Source organism: Crotalus tigris, unplaced genomic scaffold, assembly GCF_016545835.1.
Source record: "Crotalus tigris isolate CLP2741 ecotype Arizona unplaced genomic scaffold, ASM1654583v1 scf7180000018684.1183181, whole genome shotgun sequence".
In the NCBI taxonomy this organism is placed as follows: domain Eukaryota; kingdom Metazoa; phylum Chordata; class Lepidosauria; order Squamata; family Viperidae; genus Crotalus; species Crotalus tigris.
The window spans coordinates 564,483-587,118 of record NW_024097145.1 but is presented as its reverse complement, the minus strand read 5'-3'; the positions used below and the strand labels follow the sequence as shown (position 1 = coordinate 587,118).

Sequence of the window (22,636 nt, the reverse complement as noted above, 5' to 3'; positions counted from 1 at the left end):
CAATGGATGGAAACTAACCAAGGAGAGAAGCAATCTAGAACTAAGGAGCAATTTCCTGATTGATTGAGAACAATCAATCAGTGGAACGTCTTGCCTTCAGAAGTTGTGGGTGCTGCAAGTTTTCAAGAAGAGATTTTATTTATTTTTATGTATATATTTATTTATATTCTGCTTATAGTTCTAATCTATCTATCTATCTATCTATCTATCTATCTATCTATCTATCTATTTCTCCATCCAATCATGCTGGAGAACAATCAATCAGTGGAACGTCTTGCCTTCAAAAGTTGTGGGTGCTGCAAGTTTTCAAGAAGAGATTTTATTTATTTTTATGTATATATTTATTTATATTCTGCTTATGGTTCTAATCTGTCTGTCTGTCTGTCTATCTCCTTCTGAGGAGCTTCCACCCATTGCTTCTTGTCCTATCCTCAAGTGCTTTGGAGAGCAAATGGACCCCCTCTTCCTTGTGGCAGCCCCTCAAATATTGGAAGACTGCTATCATGCCTCCCCTAAGCCTTCTTTTCATTAGGGCAGTCATACCTGGTTACCTTAGCAATTCATTGTAGGACAGCCTCCAGACCCGTTCATTTCTGTTGCTCTGTTCATCTCTGCCCTCTTTCTAAGCTGCCTCAGCTTCATTTGGGGAGAGTTCAGGAAAAGAGGCAACCCCATCCTTGCCCCAAATATTCTAATTTACTCTCATTCCAATGACATTAATATTGCCAGCTCTCAGAAGCTGGGCAGACCAGGATATGACCACAGCCGTCCATCACCAGAAGGAATTCTGGGAGCTGAAGTCCACAAGTCTTAAGGCTGAGGATTTCTGGGAGTTGAAGTCCACAAGTTTTAAGGCTAAGGAATTCTGGGAGTTGAAGTCCATAATCTTAAGGCTGAGGAATTCCAGGAGCTGACATCTACACATCTTAAGGCTGAGGAATTCTGGAAGTTGAAGTCCACAACAGACTTCCCCCTCCTCCAAAGACGGGTCTCATCTCCATTGGGCATACAGAACAGGGAGCCTCCATTTTTGCAGAGGACTTATGAGAAGGAAAGAGTCCTGGCTTCAATGGTCACCAGTCTCACAGTCTTAGTGGAACTGGGCAGCCAGACTGGCACTCTGTCCGGGGTCAGGCAATTCCTGAGAAAACGTCTAAGCAGCCTCCAAGGGCAGACCCCTTACTCTCCAGCTGGGATCATTCTCCAGGCTTTCTTTGTCAGCGGCTAGGGATCGTCCGACTGACCCACACCAAAGGGGGGAACAGAGCCACCATCTACTCTAGGGTGCCAACTTGGTGTCCAGCTTGTAGTGATGCTCAGGGAGGTTCCTCAAGCGTTCAGCGGCCTGTGAGGAGAGAGTAGCATGCAGGGAGGAGAAGAAGAAAAAAGTGAAAGCAGGGGCCTTTCTAGGCTGGCTGGCTGAGGAATTCTGGGAGTTGAAGTCCACAAGTCTTAAACATTTGGTGACCCCCCCCCCTTGGTCTATTACATCCCTTTCCCTTAAAGCTCTGCATTTGCTTAGCAACTTTAATATCCCCAAAGCAGTGTTTGGCCTCCAACTCTGAAGACTGGTAGCCACAGCCCAAAGGCTACACAAAGCCCCCGAGAACTGGAGAGTCCCCCTCCCAACCCTCAGCCTTCCCCTGCCCATTGCCACGGATGGGTTCAGCCATAAATGCCGAAACGTTAAACCTGAAAGGTCCTTGGTGGTCTCTTAGCTTGGTTGTTTTCTTGCAGATGTTTAATCCCCCAACTGGCACTGATGATCTTACCTAGTTGGGTCATGAAATGTCTGCAACAAACCAACCAAGCTCAGAGACCGCCAAGGACCTCACAGTTACAAATATTCTGCATTATTTTAAACTTCTTTCAAAGTCGGGTGGGCTACAGCCCCCGGCAGGAGTTACAGCCCATCTCCCAGCTCCCCCTCACCTGCTCCGGCGTCAGGTCCCTCTGGGCCTGAGCCAGCATCTCGTAGCCCACCATGAATTTACGAATGGTGGCGGAACGCAGCAGAGGAGGGTAGTAATGGGCGTGGAGCTGCCAGTGCCTGCAGTCGGCCTTCAGGTACGGCCCTGTGGGAGCTCCTATGGGGAAGAGGCAGCAAAGAGAGCAGAAGATCAGATCTTGGCAAAATGGGAGGCGAGTTGGATGCCAGCTATAATAGGATTTGCTCCCTGTGGCACAGAAAGGAAGGGAACAGCCAGGGTCAAAAGAGAATCCATTCACCCGGCATCCACGAGCTGCCTTCAAAGCAGAGGTGGGGGTCAACGCTGCTAACATCGGATCTTCTTGCTTTGACAACATATGGAGATGCAGCCATTTTCCTTCTTATGTTTTACTCTTAGAATTAGAGTTGGAATTAGATGATACTGGGGGGGGAGGAGGAATGTGCATAGGAGTTTAGTTAGATATAACAATACTGTAACTAGGGTGAGAACCAAGGTTTTTTGAAATAAGAGATGATAAGAAATGGGGGTTGGAGAACAGGAGGGAAAGCCTGCATTTCAAACTAATTGGAGAATGTGATTTATGACCGTTAATTAGAGGAGGGAATTGTGTTTTGATACTATGTGCTCAGGGGAGGGGGATTCAGATTTTGGCTTTGCTATGAACCTGCCGATGCTATGCTACTTGAATAAAGTTTCTTTAAGGTAAACCAATGCCTCGAAGTTCCTTGAAGAGTTTCATCTGTCAGAACCATGACATTAAGCCAGCTATGGCCCCTTTACGACCTGTGGATAGGATAGGATAGGATAGGATAGGATAGGATAGGATAGGATAGGATAGGATAGGATAGGACTGAAATGGAATGGAATAGAATAGAATAGAATAGAATAGAATAGAATAGAATAGAATAGAATAGAATAGAATAGAATAGAATAGAATAGAATAGGAGTGGAGTGGAGTAGGAGAGGGGAGGGGAGGGGAAGGGAGGGGAGGGGAGGGGGGGAAGAATAGAATAGAATAGAATAGAATAGAATAGAATAGAATAGAATAGAATAGAATAGAATAGAATAGAATAGAATAGGAGTGGAGTGGAGTGGAGTGGAGTGGAGTGGAGTAGGAGAGGGGAGGGGAGGGGAGGGGAAGGGAGGGGAGGGGAGGGGAAGAATAGAATAGAATAGAATAGAATAGAATAGAATAGAATAGAATAGAATAGAATAGAATAGAATAGAATAGAATAGAATAGAATAGAATAGAATAGAATAGAATAGAATGGGACAGGAATGGGATAGGATAGGATAGGATAGGATAGGATAGGATAGGATAGGATAGGATAGGATAGGATAGGATAGGATAGGACAGGACAGAATAGAACAGAATAAAACAGAATAAAACAGAATAGGAGAGAATAGGAGAGAAAAGAACAGAATAGAATAGAACAGAACATAATAGAATAAACATAGGATAGGATAGAACAGAATAGAGCCTGTGGAGATGCAAGAATTCCCACACCTAGAGAGCCAGATGTATCTCTGTAGAGCAGAGTTTCTCCACCTTGTGCACTTTTAAGACGTGTGGACTTCAGCTCCCAGAATTCCCTAGCTCCTGCTGAGCACTCTGGGACAGTGTTTCTCAACCACAGCCACTCGAAGATGTGTGGACTTCAATTCCCAGAATTCTCCAGTAAGCATAGCTGGCTGAGGAATTTTGGGAGTTGAAGTCTACAAGTCTTAAAAGTTGCCCAGGTTGGAGACTCCAGCTCTAAGCGAATGAGCTATAAGAGGGCCTTTCAACCTTTTCACCCATTGTACCACTTTTAGGATATGGCAATATCTGAGTACCACCAGTCGCCTAGCAAGGTGTCAAAAAGTTGATGACCAAAAAAAAAAGGAAAAAAGTGATAAAGTACAGGTAGTCCTCGACTTATAACAGTTCGCTTAGTGACTATTCGAAGTTACAATAACACTTTAAAAAGTGCCCCCCAAGTCACAGCCGAGCAAGACACCTGCCTGTCCGCCCGGCCATGCTCTTCCTCCTGTCTGAGGTTTTCATTGTTGTGAGCATTTCTGTTGAGGATTGGCAGTGGGGGTGGGATGGGGGGGTGTTTGGTTTTTATTCCCCCATCTGCTTGGTGGTTGCAGCAGGTTTTGGTCACTTCACATGACCCTGGGACACTGTGACCATCATAAATATGGATCAGCTGCCAAGCAACTGAATTTAAATCACAAGACCCTGGAGATGCTGCAACATTCCAGCTGATCGGCGCTTCTTCTGGGCTCAACAGAAGCACCAGGATCAGTGCCGAGCTCCAGCTGGTGCCTGGCGCTGATCCTGGCGCTTCTGCTGAGCCCTGACAGTCCTGAAGAGGCACCGATCAGCTGGAAAGTGGCGCTGATCCTGGCGCTTCCGCTGAGCCCTGACAGCCCTGCAGCTCCAGCCATCTCTCGCTCAGGCTTGTGCGGTGCTGCCATCGGTTCAGCTCATTTCCCTCCCCCGCTACCACTTTTCTAGGATGGTCGCGTACCACCTGCCAGGTGCCAGTGTACCACAGGTGGTACCGTACCACTGGTTGACAAGCCCTGAGCTATAATAGACCAGCATAGCTGGCTCAGGGCCTCTGGGAGTTGAAGTCCACAGGGGGTAAAGGGCTCAGGAGTTCTGGGAGTTGAAGTCCACAGGTTGTAAAGGGATCATAGTTGCCCAACCCTGCTCTAAGATGAGATGACCAAGCCCTCCGTTCTCCCTCTCAAAATCAGAGGGACTTCCCACTTCCCCAAGTGGAAGGCTGGTAGGTGAGATGGATAGCTGGTCTCCTCTGGATTTTGGGGAAGGGCCACTTTGAGGAGCATACCAAGGGTGGCACAAGCACCACCACGGTTACGCGAGCTGCCCCAGCTGCCAATCTGCTTCTGGGTTCGATTCAAGGGGTTGGTTATTGCCTTTAAAGCCCTCTGCGGTACAGGTCCAAGGTATCTGAGGAACCATCTCATCCCAATGGGACTGGCCTGCACCACCCAGGCTGGCAGGAGAGGCCTGCCAGAAGGGCCAGCCAAGAAATTTCAGCTGATGGATCCCACCCTTTGGAACACCTTGCCACCAGAGATGAAATCTGTCCCCTCTTCAGACTTTCCAGAAAAGCCTTAGAGCATGGGGACCTGAAGGAGAAGCTAGAAGTGGCTGGTGCAATAATAGTGATGGTAGCATTGCTGCCCCACTTAAAATCCATGGTCTTTGATTGATTAATTAACTGACTGACTGACTGACTGACTGAATGAATGAATGAATGAATGAATGAATGAATTTGCCATCCATCTCATAGCAAACTACACTGGGTGATCTTTTAGTCTGTTCGTCATCTTTTGTCACTTTAATCTGGTTTTATATTTATAATTTTTAATCAGTATGTTTTATTACACTGTAAGCCACCCAGAGTCGCCTCTAACTTTGAGAAAGAAAGAAAGAAAGAAAGAAAGAAAGAAAGAAAGAAAGAAAGAAAGAAAGAAAGAAAGAAAGAGGAAGGAAGGAAGGAAGGAAGGAAGGAAGGAAGGAAGGAAGGAAGGAAGGAAGGAAGGGAAGGGAAAGAAAGAGAGAGGAAGTGGTGAAGGAGGAAGAAAGGAAGAAAGGAAGGAAGGGAGGGAGGGAGGGAGGAAAGAAGGAAGGAAGGAAGAAAGGAGAAGAGAGAAAGGAGGGAGGGAAGGAGGAAGAAAGAAAGAAAAAGGAAGGAAGGAAGGAAGGAAGGAAGGAAGGAAGGAAGGAAGGAAGGAAGGAAGGAAGGAAGGAAGGAAGGAAGGGGGAGAGAAAGAAAGAGGAAGGAAGTGGTGAAGGAGGAAGAAAGGAAGGAAGGAAGAAAGAAGAGAGAAAGGAGGGAGGGAGGGAAGGAGGAAGAAAGAAAGAAAAAGGAAGGAAGGGAGGGAGGGAGGGAGGGAGGAGAGAGAAAGGAGGGAGGGAAGGAGGAAGAAAGAAAGAAAAATGAAGGAAGGAAGGGGGGAGAAAGAAAGAGAGAGGAAGGAAATGGTGAAGGAGGAAGAAAGAAAGGAAGGAAGGAAGGAGAAAGGAGGGAGGGAGGGAAGGAGGAAGAAAGAAAGAAAAAGGAAGGAAGGAAGGAAGGGAGGAAGGAAGGAAGGAAGGAAAGAAGGAAGAAGAGAGAAAGGAGGAAGGAAGGAGGAAGGAAAAAAGGAAGGAAGGAAGGAAGGAAGGAAGGAAGGAAGGAAGGAAGGAAGGAAGGAAGGAAGGAAGGGGGAGAGAAAGAAAGAGAGAGGAAGGAAGTGGTGAAGGAGGAAGGAAGGAAGGAAGGAAGGAAGGAAGGAAGGAAGGAAGGAAGGAAGGAAGGAGGGAGGGAAGGAGGAAGAAAGAAAAAGGAAGGAAGGAAGGAAGGAGAAGAGAGAAAGGAGGGAGGGAAGGAGGAAGAGAAAAAGGAAGGAAGGAAGGAAGGAAGGAAGGAAGGAAGGAAGGAAGGAAGGAAGGAAGGAAGGAAGGAAGGAAGGAAGGAAGGAAGGAAGGAAGGAAGGAAGGAAGGAAGGCAGGCTCCGATTCCTTTCCCCAATACTCACCATGCCAGCCCATTGAGTAAGGGAAGGAAACCTGGAACAGATTGTCGTATCGGCTGAGAAGCCTCTTCATGATGGATGCCAGGCCTGCAATGAAGGACACTCAAAGCAGTCAGCTGGTCTCCTGCACCTGCCAAGCCACCCCACAACCCCTCCAGCAGCTGGGCTGGATCCCCCAGCTCAAAGCTTCCCAATCTGCACAACTCTGCAAACTCCACTGGTGTCTCTTGCCATTCCAACCATCTGCCAAGGCTGAGCTGGAAAGGAGCAGAACCCTTTGTGCTACGGCCTCTCTTCAACCTGAATAGAGCTGCAATGGACCTTGGAGATCTTCTAGGCCAGGGGTAGGCCACCTTGGTTCTTTTATGACTCGTAGACTTCAACTCCCAGAATTCCTGAGCCAGCCATGCTGAGGGGAAATGGAGAGGTTTCCAAGCTGAGCCAGGCTGGCTCGGGAATTCTGGGCCAGCATGAGGCAAATTTTGGCCCCTTCATCAATTGTGGACTTCAATTCCCAGAATTCCTGAGCCATCATGAGGGAAACTTTGGTCCCTTCATGACTCGTGGACTTCAACTCCCAGAATTCCTGAGCCAGCCATGCTAAAGGGAAAGGGAGAGGTTTCCAAGCTGAGCCAGGCTGGCTCAGGAATTCTGGGAGTTGAAGTCCACAAGTCATAAAAGAGTCGAGGTTGCCTACCCCTGTTCTAGGCCAACCCCCTGCTCAAACAGGAGACCCTGTACCATTTCAGACCAATGGGTGTCCAATTCCTTCTTAAAAACATCCAGCCATGGAGCACCCACAACTTCTGAAGGCAAGTCGTTCCACTGTTTAATTGTTTCGTCGGGAAATTTCTCCTTAGTTCCAGGTTGCTTCTCTCCTTATTTTCCATCCGTTGCTTCTTGTCCTGCCTTCAGGTGCTTTGGAGAATAGGTGGAACCCCCCCCCCTCTTCTTTCTGGCAGCCCCTGAGTTATTGGAAGGCTGCTATCATGTCCCCCCTCGTCCTTCTTTTCATTAAACTAGACACACCCAATTCCCGCAACCGTTCTTCTCTCTTCTCTCCAACTGGCCAGGTTTTCCAGAGATAAAGATAGTAGCATGGCCCCCTGGGATGCCCCCTTTCTTCCTCCTTGGTTTTGGTTCCTACCACCCTTGGCACAGTCCAAGCAGATACTTGACCCAATAAAAGAGAATATTTGTTGCTTAGGGTTGAACTGTGGGGTCTGCGTTGGTGGGAGTCACCAGTATGTAAAAAGAGCAAAGCCCTTCCTTCTAGCATGGATGACATTCCCTAGATGGGTCATGAAATGTCTGCAAGGAAACCACCAAGCTCAGAGAACACTCACAGTCCTCCTTCCCCTCCTCTCTGCCAAACCCCCTTCCTTCTAGCACTGATGGGGTTGCCTAGTTGGGTAATGAAATGTCTGCCAGAAAAGAACCCAGCTCAAGAGAGCACTGAGGATCTCATAGATTTATTTATTTGAGACTTATATACCACTTTAAGTGCAAGCAGTCTCTAAGCGGTGTACACCAGTAAGCAATGTGTGTGTATATATATATATATATATATATATATATATATATATATATATATATATATATATATATTTACATTGCCCCCAACAATCTGGGTCCTCATTTTACCTACCCCAGAAGGATGGAAGGCTGAGTCAACCTTGAGCCGGTGAGATTTGAACCGCTGACCTGCAGAACACAGTCAGCTAAAGTGGCCTGCAGTACTGCACTCTAACTGCTGCGCCAACTTGGCGCTTGATCCTTGACCCACACACCCACTCCAAAACCCTCCTCCCTCCACCGGCCACAAGCTGGTCACTTACTGTCTCTCTCGCTCTCCTGGAGGTCCTCAAGTTGGCAGACATGTCGCCGAGGAAGCAAGAGAGTCTGGAAGGGCCACACTGCCCAGTAGGGCACCACTACCAGCCAGTCTGCATTTTCCACCACGATCCGCTCCTGCAAGGCACCCCCAGATCAGCCTAAGAGCCGGCATTCCCAAAAGGAGACTGGCCCCTACTTCCCCCATGGGCCAGAGGTCCCCCACCTTCCGCTCGGCCTCCAGCCGGGCATACTCAAGGAGCATGGGCACATTATTGTCTCGGTAGTACTTCCGTTGGGACTGGTCCTCCAGTGAGGCTTCGTTGGGCAGGAAGTTACTAGCCCAGATCTATAAAGAAGGGAAAGAGAGTTTCGAATGGAATTAGAATAGAATAGAATAGAATAGAATAGAATAGAATAGAATAGAATAGAATAGAAGAGAAGAGAATAGAATAGAATAGAATAGAAAAAATAAAGAAAATAGAGAATAGAATAATAGAATAATAGAATACAGAATAGAATAGAATAGAATAGAATAGAATAGAATAGAATATAATAGAAAAAATAAAGAAAATAGAGAATAGAATAATAGAATAATAGAATACAGAATAGAATAGAATAGAAAAAATAAAGAAAATAGAGAATAGAGTAAGAATAATAGAATACAGAACAGAACAGGAATAGAATAGAATAATAGAATACAGAATAGAATAGAATAGAATAGAATTAGAATAGAATAGAATAAAATTAGAATAGAATAGAATAGAATAGAATAGAATAGAATAGAATAGAATAGAATAGAATAGAATAGAATAGTAGAATACAGAATAGAATAATAGAATACAGATTAAAATAGAATACAGAACAGAGTAATAGAATACAGAACAAAACAGAAATAACTTTATTGTCACTTTAAATGCACACTAATCACCATACATTAAAATGAGTTAGAATGCCTTGGCAAGAACTAGGTATCTTTAATGAAAAGAAAGATTAGGGGATAACATGATGACATCCTTCCAATATTTGGGAGGTTTTTCAAAAATAGACCAGACAACCATTTGACTGGGTTGGTGTAAGGTTCCCTGTCTTGAGCAGGCTGGACTAGAAGACCTCAAGGTCCCTTCCAGCCCTAAAATTCTATGTTCTACAATTTTCAACCACACAAACAGCTCAATCTGGACTAGGAAACTTCATGATTGTGTCAGCCAGATAAGAGAGAGAGAGTGATTCGCAAGTGCACACTGCCACCCTGTGGCCCTGGAACACACACAAACACAAAGAACATGCTCTGTATAAGAATGTCTGCAGGCTGTCTGATTATAATATGAGCCCTTAAAATACCACAGAGGGAGGGAGGGAGGGAGGGAGGGATGAAGGAAGGAAGGAAGGAAGGAAGGAAGGAAGGAAGGAAGGAAGGAAGGAAGGAAGGAAGGAAGATGAGAAAGAGGGAGGGAGGGAGGGAGGGAGGGAGGAAGGAAGGAAGGAAGGAAGGAAGGAAGGAAGGAAGGAAGGAAGGAAGGAAGGAAGGAAGATGAGAAAGAGGGAGGGAGGAGGGAGGAAGGAAGGAAGGAAGGAAGGAAGGAAGGAAGGAAGGAAGGAAGGAAGGAGGAAGGAAGGGGATTTAGGCTCAGAGATACCCACTGACAGGGGAAGTTCGTCACGGCCAATTCCCCGCGGGACAACTCCCTGCAGGACAATTTAACAATTCAATTATTTAAAAGAAATAAAAAAAAACATTTTAATTTTTGTCATTCACATTTTGTTCTGTCCTTCCTTTTCCCTCCTTTCTTTAATGATTCTGTTCCACCATTTCTTTGATATTAGTGTAGCTCTTGTCCCGCAGCAAGTTGGCTATGGCAAATTGTCATAGTCCCAAAGGTTTGGTGCTCTCTGGGTTTGGGTGTTTTCTTCTGAATGTTTCAAGACCCAACTGAGTAACATCAGTGCTAGAAGAGAGTAGGGTTTGTGGAGAGGAGGAGGAGGAGGAGGAGGAGGAGGATGACTGTGGGGTCATTGGTGCCCTCTGAGCTTGGGTGTTTTCTTTCAAATGTTTCATGACCCAACTGAGTAATATCATCAGTGCTAGAAGGGAGAGAGGTGTGCAGGGAGGAGGAGGAGGAGGAGGAGGAGGAGGAGGAGGAGGAGGAGGAGGAGGAGGAGGAGGAGGAGGAGGAGGAGGACTGTAGGGTTCTTGGTGCTCTCTCTCTCTCTCTCAACTCTCGCAGTTGTATCACAATGAGTTAGCCGTGTCAATGTGCAAGATGACTTGTTCATCTTCCTAAGACTGCATTCTCTCAGGCTAATTGCTGGTTGCTATAGTCAATGCTCTAAAGTCTAGAAGTCCCAAAAGGCAACTGGATTTCTTTGGGGGGGGGGGTTGTTTGAAAATGTCTCTCTTCTCATCCAAGAAGTTTCTTCAGTTTTAACTACATAATTAATAGTTAGAACTGAGGAAGCTTCTTGGTTGAGAAGCGAAAGGTGTCCAGTTGCCTTTTGGGGAAAAAAAGCACCTTTGGGACAACCATTACCTGGAGGATTGAGACTCTCTATAGACATTTAGACTCTAGAAAGGCTGCAGAGAAGAGCAACAAAGACGATTAGGGGGACTGGAGGCTAAAACATATGAAGAACGGTTGCAGGAATTGGGTATTGTCCAGTCAAATGAAAAGAAGGACTAAGGATGCTCTCTCTGAGCTGGCTTGTTTCCTTGCAGACATTTCATTACCCAAACTAAGTGACATCATCGATGCTAGACAAATAAAATAAATAAAAGACAATTTGTCTAAGGGGAAAACTTCTTTACCCTTACTCTGTATCTTGCAAAGAGCAGACACCTTGGAAAACTAATCCTTACCTACCCACCCTCCCATTTCAGAAAGAAATTGACCTTACCTGTCAGGCTTCAAAAAAGAAAAAAAAAAATGAAACAGAAGCTCCTTTGAAGTCTCTTGATCAAAGGGCCCAAGACAAGCATCTCAGTCCAAACCGCAAAAAGCACGGAATTTAACAAAAACGCTAGGAATAACCTTAGGAATAATTTATGCCCTGCCCTGCCCTTCGACTCTGGATAGTTTAGGCTTCAAACCTCAGCACACTGGAGAGGCTTTAATGATTTTTTTTTTTAAACCGTCAAATGTCTAGATAAGTTTTTTTTTAAAGTTTTTTAAAAAAGAGTTGAGGAAGTTACATTTGGAGAAAGTTTAACCGAAACTCTAGCTCGATGTTTCTTAACCTTGGCGACTTGAAGATGGGCGGACTTCAATTCCCAGAATTCCCCAGCCAGCCATGCTGACTGGGAAATTCTGAGAGTTGAAGCCAATACATCTTCGAGTCGCCAAGGTTGAGAAACTTTGGGCTAGCCCAAGGGTAGGCCACCTTGGCTCTTTTATGACTCGTGGACTTCAACTCCCAGAATTCCTGAGCCAGCCACGCTGAGGGGAAAGGGAGAGGTTTCCAAGCTGAGCCATGCTGGCCCAGGAATTCTGGGCCAGCATGAGGTAAATTTTGGCCCCTTCATGACTTGTGGATTTCAATTCCCAGAATTCCTGAGCCAGCATGAGGGAAACTTTGGTCCCTTCATGACTCGTGGACTTCAACTCCCAGAATTCCTGAGCCAGCATAGCTCAGCTTGGAAACCTCTCCTGGCAATGGCTAAGAGCAGGAAAATTGAAGAAAGAGACCGAGGGACTAATTCTGGCTGCACAAGACCAAGCCTTAAGGACAAATGCATACAAAGTCAAAATTGAGAAGACAGCAACAGACAGTAAGTGCCGCCTATGCAAAGAAGCTGAAGAAACAGTGGACCACCTGGTAAGCTGTTGCAAGAAGATTGCACAGACTGACTACAAGCAGCGGCATGACAAGTAGCAACAATGGTGCATTGGAAGATCTGCAAAAAATATCATTTGCCTGTAAGTGAAAACTGGTGGGATCATAAAATAGAGAAAGTCATAGAAAATGATAAAATTAAACTGCTTTGGGACTTCAGAATTCAAACAGACAAGCACCTGCAACATAACACCCCAGACTTAACAATTGTCGATAAGAAAGACAAAAAAGTCTGGATAGTGGATCTGGCAGTGCCTGGAGACAGCAGAATAGAAGAGAAAGAGCTGGAGAAGATAACAAAATATAAAGACATAGAAATAGAAAGACTGTGGCAAAAGCAAGCAAGGGTAGTACCAATAGTAATAGGTGCCTTGGGTGCAATCCCAAAACAACTGGAGCACCACTTGAACACCATTGGCATTGACAAATTCGCCATTAGTCAATTGCAAAAGGCAGCCTTACTAAGAACTGCTTCCATCCTGCAACGATATCTGTAATAACATTAAACATCCACATCTGCCTATCCCAGGTCCTGGGTAAGGACTCGATAGGCAGACAAAATGCCAAATCCAGTCTGAACATCTGGCTAACTGTGCAATGATCCATAATAATAATAATAGTTGGAAGGGACCTTGAAGGTCTTCTAGTCCAGGGCTTTTCAACCAGTGGTACGGGTACCACCTGTGGTACATTGGCACCTGGCAGGTGGTACGCGACCATCCTAGAAAAGTGGTAGCGGGGGAGGGGAATGAGCTGTACCGGTGGCAGTGGCAGCACCGCACAAGTCTGAGCGAGAGATGGCTGGAGCTGCAGGGCTGTCAGGGCTCAGCAGAAGCGCCAGGATCAGCGCCAGGATCAGCGCCAGGCTCCAGCTGGAGTTCGGCGCTGATCCTGGTGCTTCTGCTGAGCCCTGAAGAAGCACCAATCAGCTGGAATGTTGCAGCATCTCCAGGGTCTTGTGATTTACATTCAGATGCTTGGCAGCTGATCCATATTTATAACGGTCACAGTGTCCCAGAGTCATGTGAAGTGACCAAAACCTGCTGCAACCACCCAGCAGACGGGGGGAATAAAAATTAAACACCCCCCCCACTCCACCTCCACTGCCAATCCTCAACAGAAATGCTCACAACAATGAAAACCTCGGACAGGAGGAAGAGCGCGGCTGGATGGGCAGGCAGGTGTCTTGCTCGGCTGTGGCTTGGGGGGCACTTTTTTCAGTACCATTGTAACTTTGAATAGTCACTAAGCGAACTGTTATAAGTCGAGGACTACCTGCACTTTATCACTTTTTTCCTTTTGGGGGGGGGTCATCATGTTTTTGACACCTTGTTAGGTGACTGGTGGTACTAGGATACTGCCATATCTTAAAAGTGGTACAATGGGTGAAAAGGTTGAAAAGCCCTGTTCTAGTCCAACCCCCTGCTCAGGCAGGAAACCCTATACTATTTCGGACAAATGGCTGTCCAGTCTCTTCTTAAAAACTTCCAGTGTTGGAGCATTCACCGCTTCTGGAGGCAGGTTGTTCCACTGGTTAATTGTTCTAACTGTCAGGAAGTTTCTCCTTAGTTCTAGGTTGCTTCTCTCCTTAGTTAGTTTCCATCCATTGCTTCTTGTCCTGCCTTCAGGCGCTTTGGAGAATAGCTTGACTCCCTCTTCTTTGGGGCAGTCCCTGAGATATTGGAACACTGCTATCATGTCCCCCCTCCTCCTTCTCTTCGTTAAACTAGACATACCCAATTCTAGCAACTGTTCTTTACATGTTTTAGCCTCCAATCCCCTGATCATCTTTGTTGCTCTTCTCTGCATTCTTTCTAGAGTCTCAGCATCTTTTTTATATTGTGGTGACCAAGACTGGATGCAGTATTCCAAGTGTGGCCTTACCAAGGCATTATAAACTGGTAATAACACTTCATGTGGTTTCAGTCTATCCCTCTGCTAATGCAGCCTAGCACTGTGCTGGCTTTTTTGGCAGTTGCAGCACACAGCTGGCTCATATCTAAGTGATTGTCCACTAGGACTCTGAGATCCCTCTCACAGTTGCGACTATTGAGCAAGGTACCCCCTATACTATACCTGTGCATTCGGTTTTTCTTCCCTAAATGTAAGCCGAGGACTACCTGTAATTCATAGGGAAACGCCATGCAGAATGCAGCAAATCCTCAAGAGTAGCAGTCCACAACCTTTGTGGCTTAGTGGCGTGACTGGGGGAGGGGAGGAGAATTGGCCACACAAGCAGCAGGCCAATGCACATGTGGATGAGTGCCTGCCAGCTGCCGCTCACACGTCAACCTGCACACACGCACACACACACTCCAGCCAGGCATTTGTGACGCCTAATGTTGAATAGGCCACAGCTGGGTAGTGGGCTATGTCTCCGGGGTTGGAGACCCCCTGCTCAAGAGCCCAGAAAACATCTCCTGATAATCAGACTTCGGGTAATAGCTCTGTTGCTAAATTCAGGGAGAGAATCTCCTTACCTGACAATGAGGGTGGGAATTCGAACAGCCCATCATGGCTCCCTTGTTCTCAAAGATCTGTAAACCAAAAACATGGAGACAAGGAGACGAACAAACAAACAAAAACCAACAGGATTGTTTGGCTTACACCAAGGGTCCTCAAACTTGCCAACGTTAAGACTTGTGGACTTCAGCTCCCAGAATTCCTCGGCCAACTTTAAGACTTGTGGACTTCAGCTCCCAGAATCCCTCAGCCTGAAACTTTAAGACTTGTGGACTTCAACTCCCAGAACTCCCAGGCTGGCTGCAGAATTCTGGGAGTTGAAGTCCACAAGTCTTAAAGTTGCCAGGATTGGAGACCCCTGGTGAACACAGCAGAAGTGAAGAAGTGTTTGCAACCCCTTTTTTCAACTCATGTGTTTGAGTCAAAGGTCTCAGCTTTTGTGAAGTCAACTCTCTTCATCACGTGAGTGGCTAGACCAAAGTTTCTCTCTATATCTAACTGCACTAAGATTGGTTGGTTTTTCCTTATCCATTCATATCTGACTCTCGGGGGCAGTGCCCATCTCTGTTTCTTAGTCGAGGACCCAGTGCTTTCCAAAGAATTTTCCATGGTGATGTGGCCAGCATGAGACCACGCTGCAATGCAGAACACTGTTACCTTCCCACCGATATGGTACCTACTGATCTACTCACATTGGCATGCTTTCGAACTGGTGGGCAGAAGCTAGAGCGAAGAACGGGAGCTCACCCCTTTGCATGGAGCTCAGCCTATCAGCTTTGCAGCTGATAAAAACTCAGCATCCTTAACAGCTGAGCCATCATGTCACCTTGCATTAACAGTATCAAAATTTAAGAGAGAAAGGGAGAAAGAGAGAAAGAAAGAAAGAAAGAAAGAAAGAAAGAAAGAAAGAAAGAAAGGAAAGAAAGGAAGGAAAGAAAGAAAGAAAGAAGGAAGGAAGGAAGGAAGGAAGGAAGGAGGGAGGAAGGGGAAGGAAAAAGAAAAGAAAAAGAAAAAAGAAAAGGAAGAAAAAGAAAGAAATAGAAGAAAAAAGAAAAAAGAAAGGGAGAGAGAGAAAGAAGGAAAAGAAAAAAGAAAAGAAAAGGAAGAGAGAAGCGCAGGGTAATGGAAAGAGAGAGAGAGGAGGAGGAGGAGAAAGAAAAGAAAAGAAAAGAAAGGAAGGAAAAAAGAAAAGGAAGAAGGGAGAGAGAAAGAAAAAAGAAAGTAAGAAAGAGAAGAGAAAAGAAAAGAAAAAGACAAGAAAAGAAAAGGAAAGGAAGGAAGGAAGGAAGGAAGGAAGGAAGGAAGGAAGGAAGGAAGGGGAGGAGGAGGAAGAAGGGTGGGAGAATGAAAGGAAGGATTTCCAACTCTCTTCAGCATAGTAAAATAAAGTTAATAAAATTACAACTTAGACTTTTGCAGAAATATTCTTGCCATTTCTATAATAACAAATTTATCTAAGCAGCAAATCCCAGAGTCAAAATTTCATTGTCTTTTCTGTCTAGAATGTTGGACTCTGACAGAGAACACAAAGATTAGAAGCAGTTTCCAAGTAGACATGAAACTCCATGTGTTCTTTTCTTGGATTAAAGCAGTTAAATTGGACCATTTCTGAAAGTTCCACCAGTTTTTCAAACCATTCTTCCATTGTGGGAAACTGGACCAGTGTTTCTCGACCTCAGACACTTCAACTCCCAGAATGCCCCAGCCACCCAGCCAGCCAGCGTGCTAAGGTTGAAAAACACTGGACCACATTGATGTAGGGTTTAAACTGGGCAAGGCAGAGGAAACGCTGGACCATGATTCCATGCAGAGATGCTCACCTGCACCCAGGTGTAAGAGGCACCCAACTCGACTGCTATCTCTGCCCACTTGTCAATCACCCTGCGGATCTCAGCAAGCGACATCAGCGGCAGAGTCAGGTCAGTCCAGGGATGGAAGCACATGACTTTGCTGGGGAGAAGAGAGGAAGGAACCAAACGAGTACAAGCAAGAACAGAAAGCCCTCCCTGAATACCATCGAAGGAGAGAGATGACCCACATCCTAAAGAAGAGAAAGGTTTAAGCAGGAAAGGAGCGCCAATCCATCCCCAGGATATTTGGTTCCTGTGGGGTCCTTGGTGCTCTTTTCAGCTTGGTTGTCTTCTTGCAGATGTTTCATTGTCCAACTATGGTAGGTAAAATCATTTAGTGCTAGAAAGGAGAGGAGGAGGGGGGGAGAGGGAAGGGGGAGGGGGAGAAGGGGGAGGAGTCCTTGGTGCTCTTTGAGCTTGGTTGTTTTGTTACAGACATTTCATGACCCAACTAGGTAATATCATAAGTTCTAGACAGGAGTGGGCTGTGTTAAGAGGAAGAGGAGGAGGAGGAGGAGGAGGAGGAGGAGGAGGAGGAGGAGGAGGAGGAGGAGGAGGAGGAGGAGGAGGAGGAGGAGGAGGCATCCTTGGTGGTGTCTGAGCTTCCTTGTTTCCTTGCAGACATTTCATGACCCAACTAGTTAATATCATAAGTTCTAGACAGGAGTGGGCTGTGTTAGAAGGAGGAGGAGGAGGAGGAGGCAGCATCCTTGGTGGTGTCTGAGCTTCGTTGTTTCCTTGCAGACATTTCATGACCCAACTAGGTAACCTCGTCAGTGCCAGAAGGGAGTGAGATTTATGGAGAGGAGGAGGAGGAGGCAGCATCCTGGGTGGTGTCTGAGCTTCATTGTTTCCTTGCAGACATTTCATGACCCAACTAATTAATATCATAAGTTCTAGACAGGAGTGGGCTGTGTTAGAAGGAGGAGGAGGAGGAGGAGGAGGAGGAGGAGGAGGAGGAGGAGGAGGAGGAGGAGGAGGAGGAGGAGGAGGCATCCTTGGTGGTGTCTGAGCTTCCTTGTTTCCTTGCAGACATTTCATGACCCAACTAGGTAACCTCGTCAGTGCCAGAAGGGAGTGAGGTTTATGGAGAGGAGGAGGAGGAGGAGGAGGAGGAGGAGGAGGAGGAGGAGGAGGAGGAGGAGGAGGTGGAACAACGACTATAAGTTCCTTAGTGCTGGCTCAGGAATTCTAAGAGCTGAAGTCCACAAATCGTAAAAGGGGCCCTAGTTGCCCACCCTTGCTCTAGACTAGAGAAATGATTTTCTCTCCTTTGAAAAATGAAAGCCAAGCCAGAAAGTACAAGATTACGAAGAACTCCACAGAGGAAAACAATTTCTCCGAGGGGTGGGAACATGTTAGCAAGATGGAAACACAGAAGGAACCCGTGCCAATGTGTTGACCTTGAAATCCTCAGTACGTTTTATAGAAACTGCTATGGCAATGTAACTTTATATATTTCTTTTTATTAAGATAATAACTCTTTGTTGAAGAAAGAGACAGGAGATGGGCAGGGAAGAAACTTGAGGCTTGCTAATCAGGTAAATTCATGGTGGTGCCCTCTATTATTCATGCATACATAGGATTGTCATTTTCCCCTCCTTTCCAAAAACATACCCAGGTAGTCCTGACTTACTACCTCAATTAGGGCCCACATTTCAGTTGCTAAGTGAAACGGTTAAGTGAGTTTTGCCCCCATTTTACGACCTTTCTTGCCACCGTTGTTAAGTGAATCACCACAGTTGTTAAGTGAATAACACAGTTCTTCAGTGAATCTCGTTCAAGGTCGCAAAAGGGGATCATGTGACCCTGGGACGCTGTGACCGTCATAAATCTGAGTCAATTGCCAAGTGGCCGAATTAGGACCATGTGACCCTGGGGCTGCTGCAATGGTGGTCAAGTGTGCAATGCAGTTGTAACTTTGGTCACTAAATGAATAATCGTTAAGTCAAGGACTTCCCCTATTTGGGATTAGGCTCCTGCGTTTGATTCCGCAGTTGCAATCAGGAAGCAACAGCTGAAAGCTATTCCCACCCCACCATGTGGTTAATGAGACTTAGCTCAGACAAGGGGCACACTAGACTTACCACACGCCTCGAGCTGACGCTGAACGGAACAAGGGATGGTCGTCAGCCTCTGCAGGAGAAGAAAATTCATCAGCTAGAAAAGATCCAGGTGTCCCCACAGGCACAGAAACCTCCAAGTGGCCTCAACAACTCTCAGAGAGAGCACTAACGACCAGATGACTGCAAGGAATATAAATCGTTCTATCCTATACTAAAAAGTAGAGACATCACCCTGACAACAAAAGTGCGTATAGTCCAGGCCATGGTTTTCCCAGTTGCAATGTATGGCTGTGAAAGTTGGACCATAAGAAAGGCTCAGCGCCAAAGAATTGAGGCCTTTGAACTATGGTGCTGGAGAAGACTCCTGTGTGTCCTCTGGACTGCAAGGCGATCAAACCGGTCAGTCCTAGAGGAGATCAACCCTAATTGCTCTTTAGAAGGCCAGATCCTGAAGCTGAAACTCAAGTACTCTGGCCACCTAATGAGAAGGAAGGACTCATTGGAGAAGAGCCTAATGCTGGGAAAGATTGAGGGCAAGAGAAGAAGGGGACGACAGAGAATGAGGTGGCTGGATGGAGTCACTGAAGCAGTAGGTGTGAACTTAAATGGACTCCAGAAGATGGTAGAGGACAGGAAGGCCTGGAGGAACGTCGCGATGGGTCGGACTTGACTTCGCAACTAACAACATCCTCCACCATTCAGTCAGAACTGAAGAAGCTTCTTGGATGAGTGTGTATGGAGATTCTCCATCATCCAGGTCATGGGTGTCCCAAAGGTGCCTTTTCAGGAGGCAACTGGACTTCCTTTTTTTTCTTTGAAGACATTTCGCTTCTCATCCAAGAAGATTCTTCAACTCTGAATGGATGGTGGGGAATGGAAGGATTTATACTCCTTTCAGACAGCTGGTCATTTGCATTCTTTTAGACACTCATTGAAGCCATTTGGAGGTTTACCTGTATCCTGAGGGTCACCTGAGTGGTGCAAATGGGCGTGGAGCCTTCTTGACTGCAGGATGTTTTCTGCCCTGGGTCGTTTCCCTGTTGAAGACAGGCGCAGGCTGTTGGGGATGAGTCTGTGCTGTCTGTATCTTTAACCGAAGTGTAAATGGTTCCTGTAGTCTGCAATGTTTTCTGGAAACATTTGCGCTTCAGTTTGAGATGTACTTGTCTTCAAATGTTCACTAAACAAATGACTGTAAATCAAGGACTATCTTCTTCTTCTTCTTCTTCTTCTTCTTCTTCTTCTTCTTCTTCTTCTTCTTCTTTTCTCTCTCTCTCTCTCTCTCTCTCTCTCTCTCTCTCTCTCTCTCTCTCTCTCTCTCTCTCTCTCTCTCTCTCTCTCTCTCTCTCTCTCTGACACACACACACACACACAAGCAAACATATTTAAAGTAGCTATGTAAATAGGATTAATAACATCGTTTTTTTGTTCAGTCTCATTCCAAAGTACAATTTCCCTGTAGCTTCTGAAGGACAAGGAGGGAGGCAACCCATGGCCCTGGGACCATCAAGCCTCCATTCTTGGCTTAGTCAAGAAGAAAGGAACTCTTACCAGGCTCTGGGGCATCTGGCTGCAATGCAGGAAAATCATTGTCAAAGACAAATGTGCTCTCATAGTGGGGGTTTACCTGCATGAGATAAACAGAGACACCAAGATATTGTATAACTGTATAACAAACTAAGAGCAACAAGGACAATCAGGGAACTGGAGGCCAAAAGATATAAGGAACGGTTGCTGGAATTGGGTATGTTTAGTTTAATGAAAAGAAGAAATAGGGGGGGACATGATAGCAGTCTTCCAATATCTCAGGGGCTGCCCCAAAGAAGAGGGAGTCAAGCTATTCTCCAAAGTACCAGAAGGCGGGACAAGAAGCAACAGATGGAAACCAATCAAGGAGAGAAGCAACCTAGAACTAAGGAGAAACTTCCTGACAGTTAGAACAATTAACCAGTGGAACAACCTGCCTCCAGAAGTGGTGAATGCTCCAACACTGCAAGTTTTTAAGAAGAGACTGAACAGCCATTTGTCTGAAATGGTATAGAGCAGTGGTTCTCAACCTGTGGGTCGGGACCCCATTTGGGGTCAAATGACCATTTCACGGGGGTCACCAAACAACACAGTCTGCCAATAGAATAGAATAGAGTCTAATTCTATTGGTTTTCAAAAGCCAATAGGAATTGTCCAGACTGTCTCTGCCCTGCTGAGCCCGCCAAAAAGTCCCATTCTGCAAATGGTGCTGCACCAGTTGAGTAGTCCTCGACTTACGACCGGTTGGGGGTCGCAGCATTAAAAAGGTTGAGAACCACTGGTATAGGGTTTTCTGCCTGAGCAGGGGGTTGGACTAGATGACCTCCAAGGTCCCTTCCAACTTTTTTGTTATTATCAACTTCTCTCTCATTCCAACCCCATCTTTGAAAAACACCACCATGTATGCCGGCATCGTCAATGTCATACAGATTGTGGGTGGCTTAAAAATCAGGAGCCTCTGAGTCATAGTCCCACCTTAAGCATGAAAGTTGGCTTTGTGATTTTGGACCAGTCACCAGGAGATGGTGAGTTCTAGTCCCAGCTAACGCAGGGAAGCGGCTGGGTGACCATGGGCTAACCACTCTCTTGCAGCCCAGCCCACCTCTCAGGGCGAAAGTTGTGGGGCAAATAGGAGGAAAGATTAGTGAACCATTGGGCTAGAGTAGAAGACCTCCAAGGTCCCTTCTAGTCTTATAATTCCATGATTCTACTTGATCTGTTCACCACCTTCAGTTATTTATAAAATAATAAATATGGGACAAAATCTACCTAATAAATAAAATAGTAACGTAAAGTACAAGCTCTGAAATCCTTCAGGGGGCTACCCAGATGCCAGGATTATGTCCTCCAAGGAAAGAAGCTCCAGAAGGAAAAAGGGCCAAGCAAACGCCGGACACAAAATGGATTGTTGGGTGGAGGAGGAAGCAGAGATCTGGACCCCAGGATTCCCACTGACTTGCCCTGCCCTGCCCTGCCCTGCCCTGCCCTGCCCTGCCCTCCAGGCCGCCCACCTGGCCGATCGCTCGCGTGGCCCCTGGACACAAAGGGTTGGATGGGTCGTGGCGTGGGGGCTCCTCCTCAGGGGGCTTCTCCACCTGCCCTTGCCAGGGGCGCCGCATACGGTGGGCAGAGACCAGCACCCAGTCCTCCCGCAGCGGGTTGTAGCGCAGGTGCTGGTGCTCTGGAGAAGAGATGCGGGTGGTTAGGCTGGAAGGGGTCCCACTAGGTGACCAAGGGCCACGCCAGGGGGGCCACAGCCCCATCCCAGCAACAGGGCCCACCTGTACAAAATAGCCCAACCTCCAGCAACTAGACCCCCTCCCAGCAATAAGCCCCATCACCTTAGAACAGGGGTAGGCAACCTTGGCTCTTTTATGACTCGTGGACTTCAACTCCCAGAATTCCTCAGCCAGCCATGCTGAGGGGAAAGGAAGAGGTTTCCAAGCAGAGCCATGCTGGCTCAGGAATTCTGGGAGTTGAAGTCCACGAGTCATAAAAGAGTCAAGGTTGCCTACTCCTGCCTTAGAATAACCACTCCACCCCAGCAACAGATCCCACCTACCCAGAATAGCCCTGCCCTCAGTAAGACCCTACCCCTCTGGGCTAACCCCTCCTCCACAGCAGTAAGCCCCGCCCCTCCAGAATAACCCTACACCAAGGCCTCACCCCTCTGGGCTAGCCCCTCCTCCCCAGCAACAGGCCCCGCCCCCAGGATAGCCCCACCTTCTGAGCAACAGGGCCCGTCCATTGAAAAAACAGATCCACTCGCTCCACCTCCCCACGAGAAAGCCCCTCCCCTCCCCGGCAGCCTCCGCCCCTTTGCAAGAAGCGGGGTGCGCCTCCCCAGTCTTCTCCTCCTCTTCCCCCTATCAAGAGGAAGCCGCCTCCCCACATGAAGCAACTCCCTCGCCCGGTCGGTTTAGATAGCGCGCCCCCCCCCCCAGTTGCCCCGCGGGGCGGGGGGAGGCGGCGTTGGTACCACTGGGCTGGAACTTGGCAGCTGCCTCCATGCCTTCCGCCTTTCCGCGATCACGTGACCTTCAGAGGGTGGGGTGAGACTGAGGAAGGGCGA

General features: G+C 46.9%; 1 protein-coding gene across 2 annotated transcripts; it reads right to left on the bottom strand.

The window, feature by feature from the left end:
* Positions 1-413: 413 nt before the first annotated feature.
* Positions 414-22,562, bottom strand: GALT (galactose-1-phosphate uridylyltransferase). Of its 2 annotated transcripts, none has more exons than XM_039355391.1 (10): positions 22,544-22,562; positions 20,089-20,164; positions 18,559-18,607; positions 16,442-16,571; positions 14,639-14,695; positions 8,554-8,676; positions 8,333-8,465; positions 6,498-6,581; positions 1,933-2,087; positions 414-1,345 (listed from the first exon to the last, which is right to left on the bottom strand). In XM_039355391.1, exons 4-10 carry the CDS (start codon positions 16,562-16,564, stop codon positions 1,280-1,282), a joined length of 741 nt encoding a protein of 246 aa, XP_039211325.1. In that variant the 5' UTR covers positions 16,565-16,571; positions 18,559-18,607; positions 20,089-20,164; positions 22,544-22,562; the 3' UTR covers positions 414-1,279. The 2 variants fall into 2 exon arrangements, with proteins under 2 accessions (XP_039211325.1, XP_039211324.1); XM_039355390.1 differs by lacking the exon at positions 22,544-22,562 and adding an exon at positions 21,576-22,184.
* Between the last annotated feature and the right edge of the window lie 74 nt (positions 22,563-22,636).

Excerpts from the sequence above, each read along its gene's own strand:
- GALT (XM_039355390.1), bottom strand. The coding sequence starts at position 22,058 with ATGACTCGTGGACTTCAACTCCCAGAATTCCTGAGCCAGCATGGCTCT. Across the intron at positions 18,608-20,088 it reads GCCAGATGCCCCAGAGCCTG|AGGCTGACGACCATCCCTTG; the intron begins GTAAGAGTTCCT and ends CTTCTCCTGCAG. Across the intron at positions 6,582-8,332 it reads CCAGGAGAGCGAGAGAGACA|GCCTGGCATCCATCATGAAG; the intron begins GTAAGTGACCAG and ends CCTTCATTGCAG.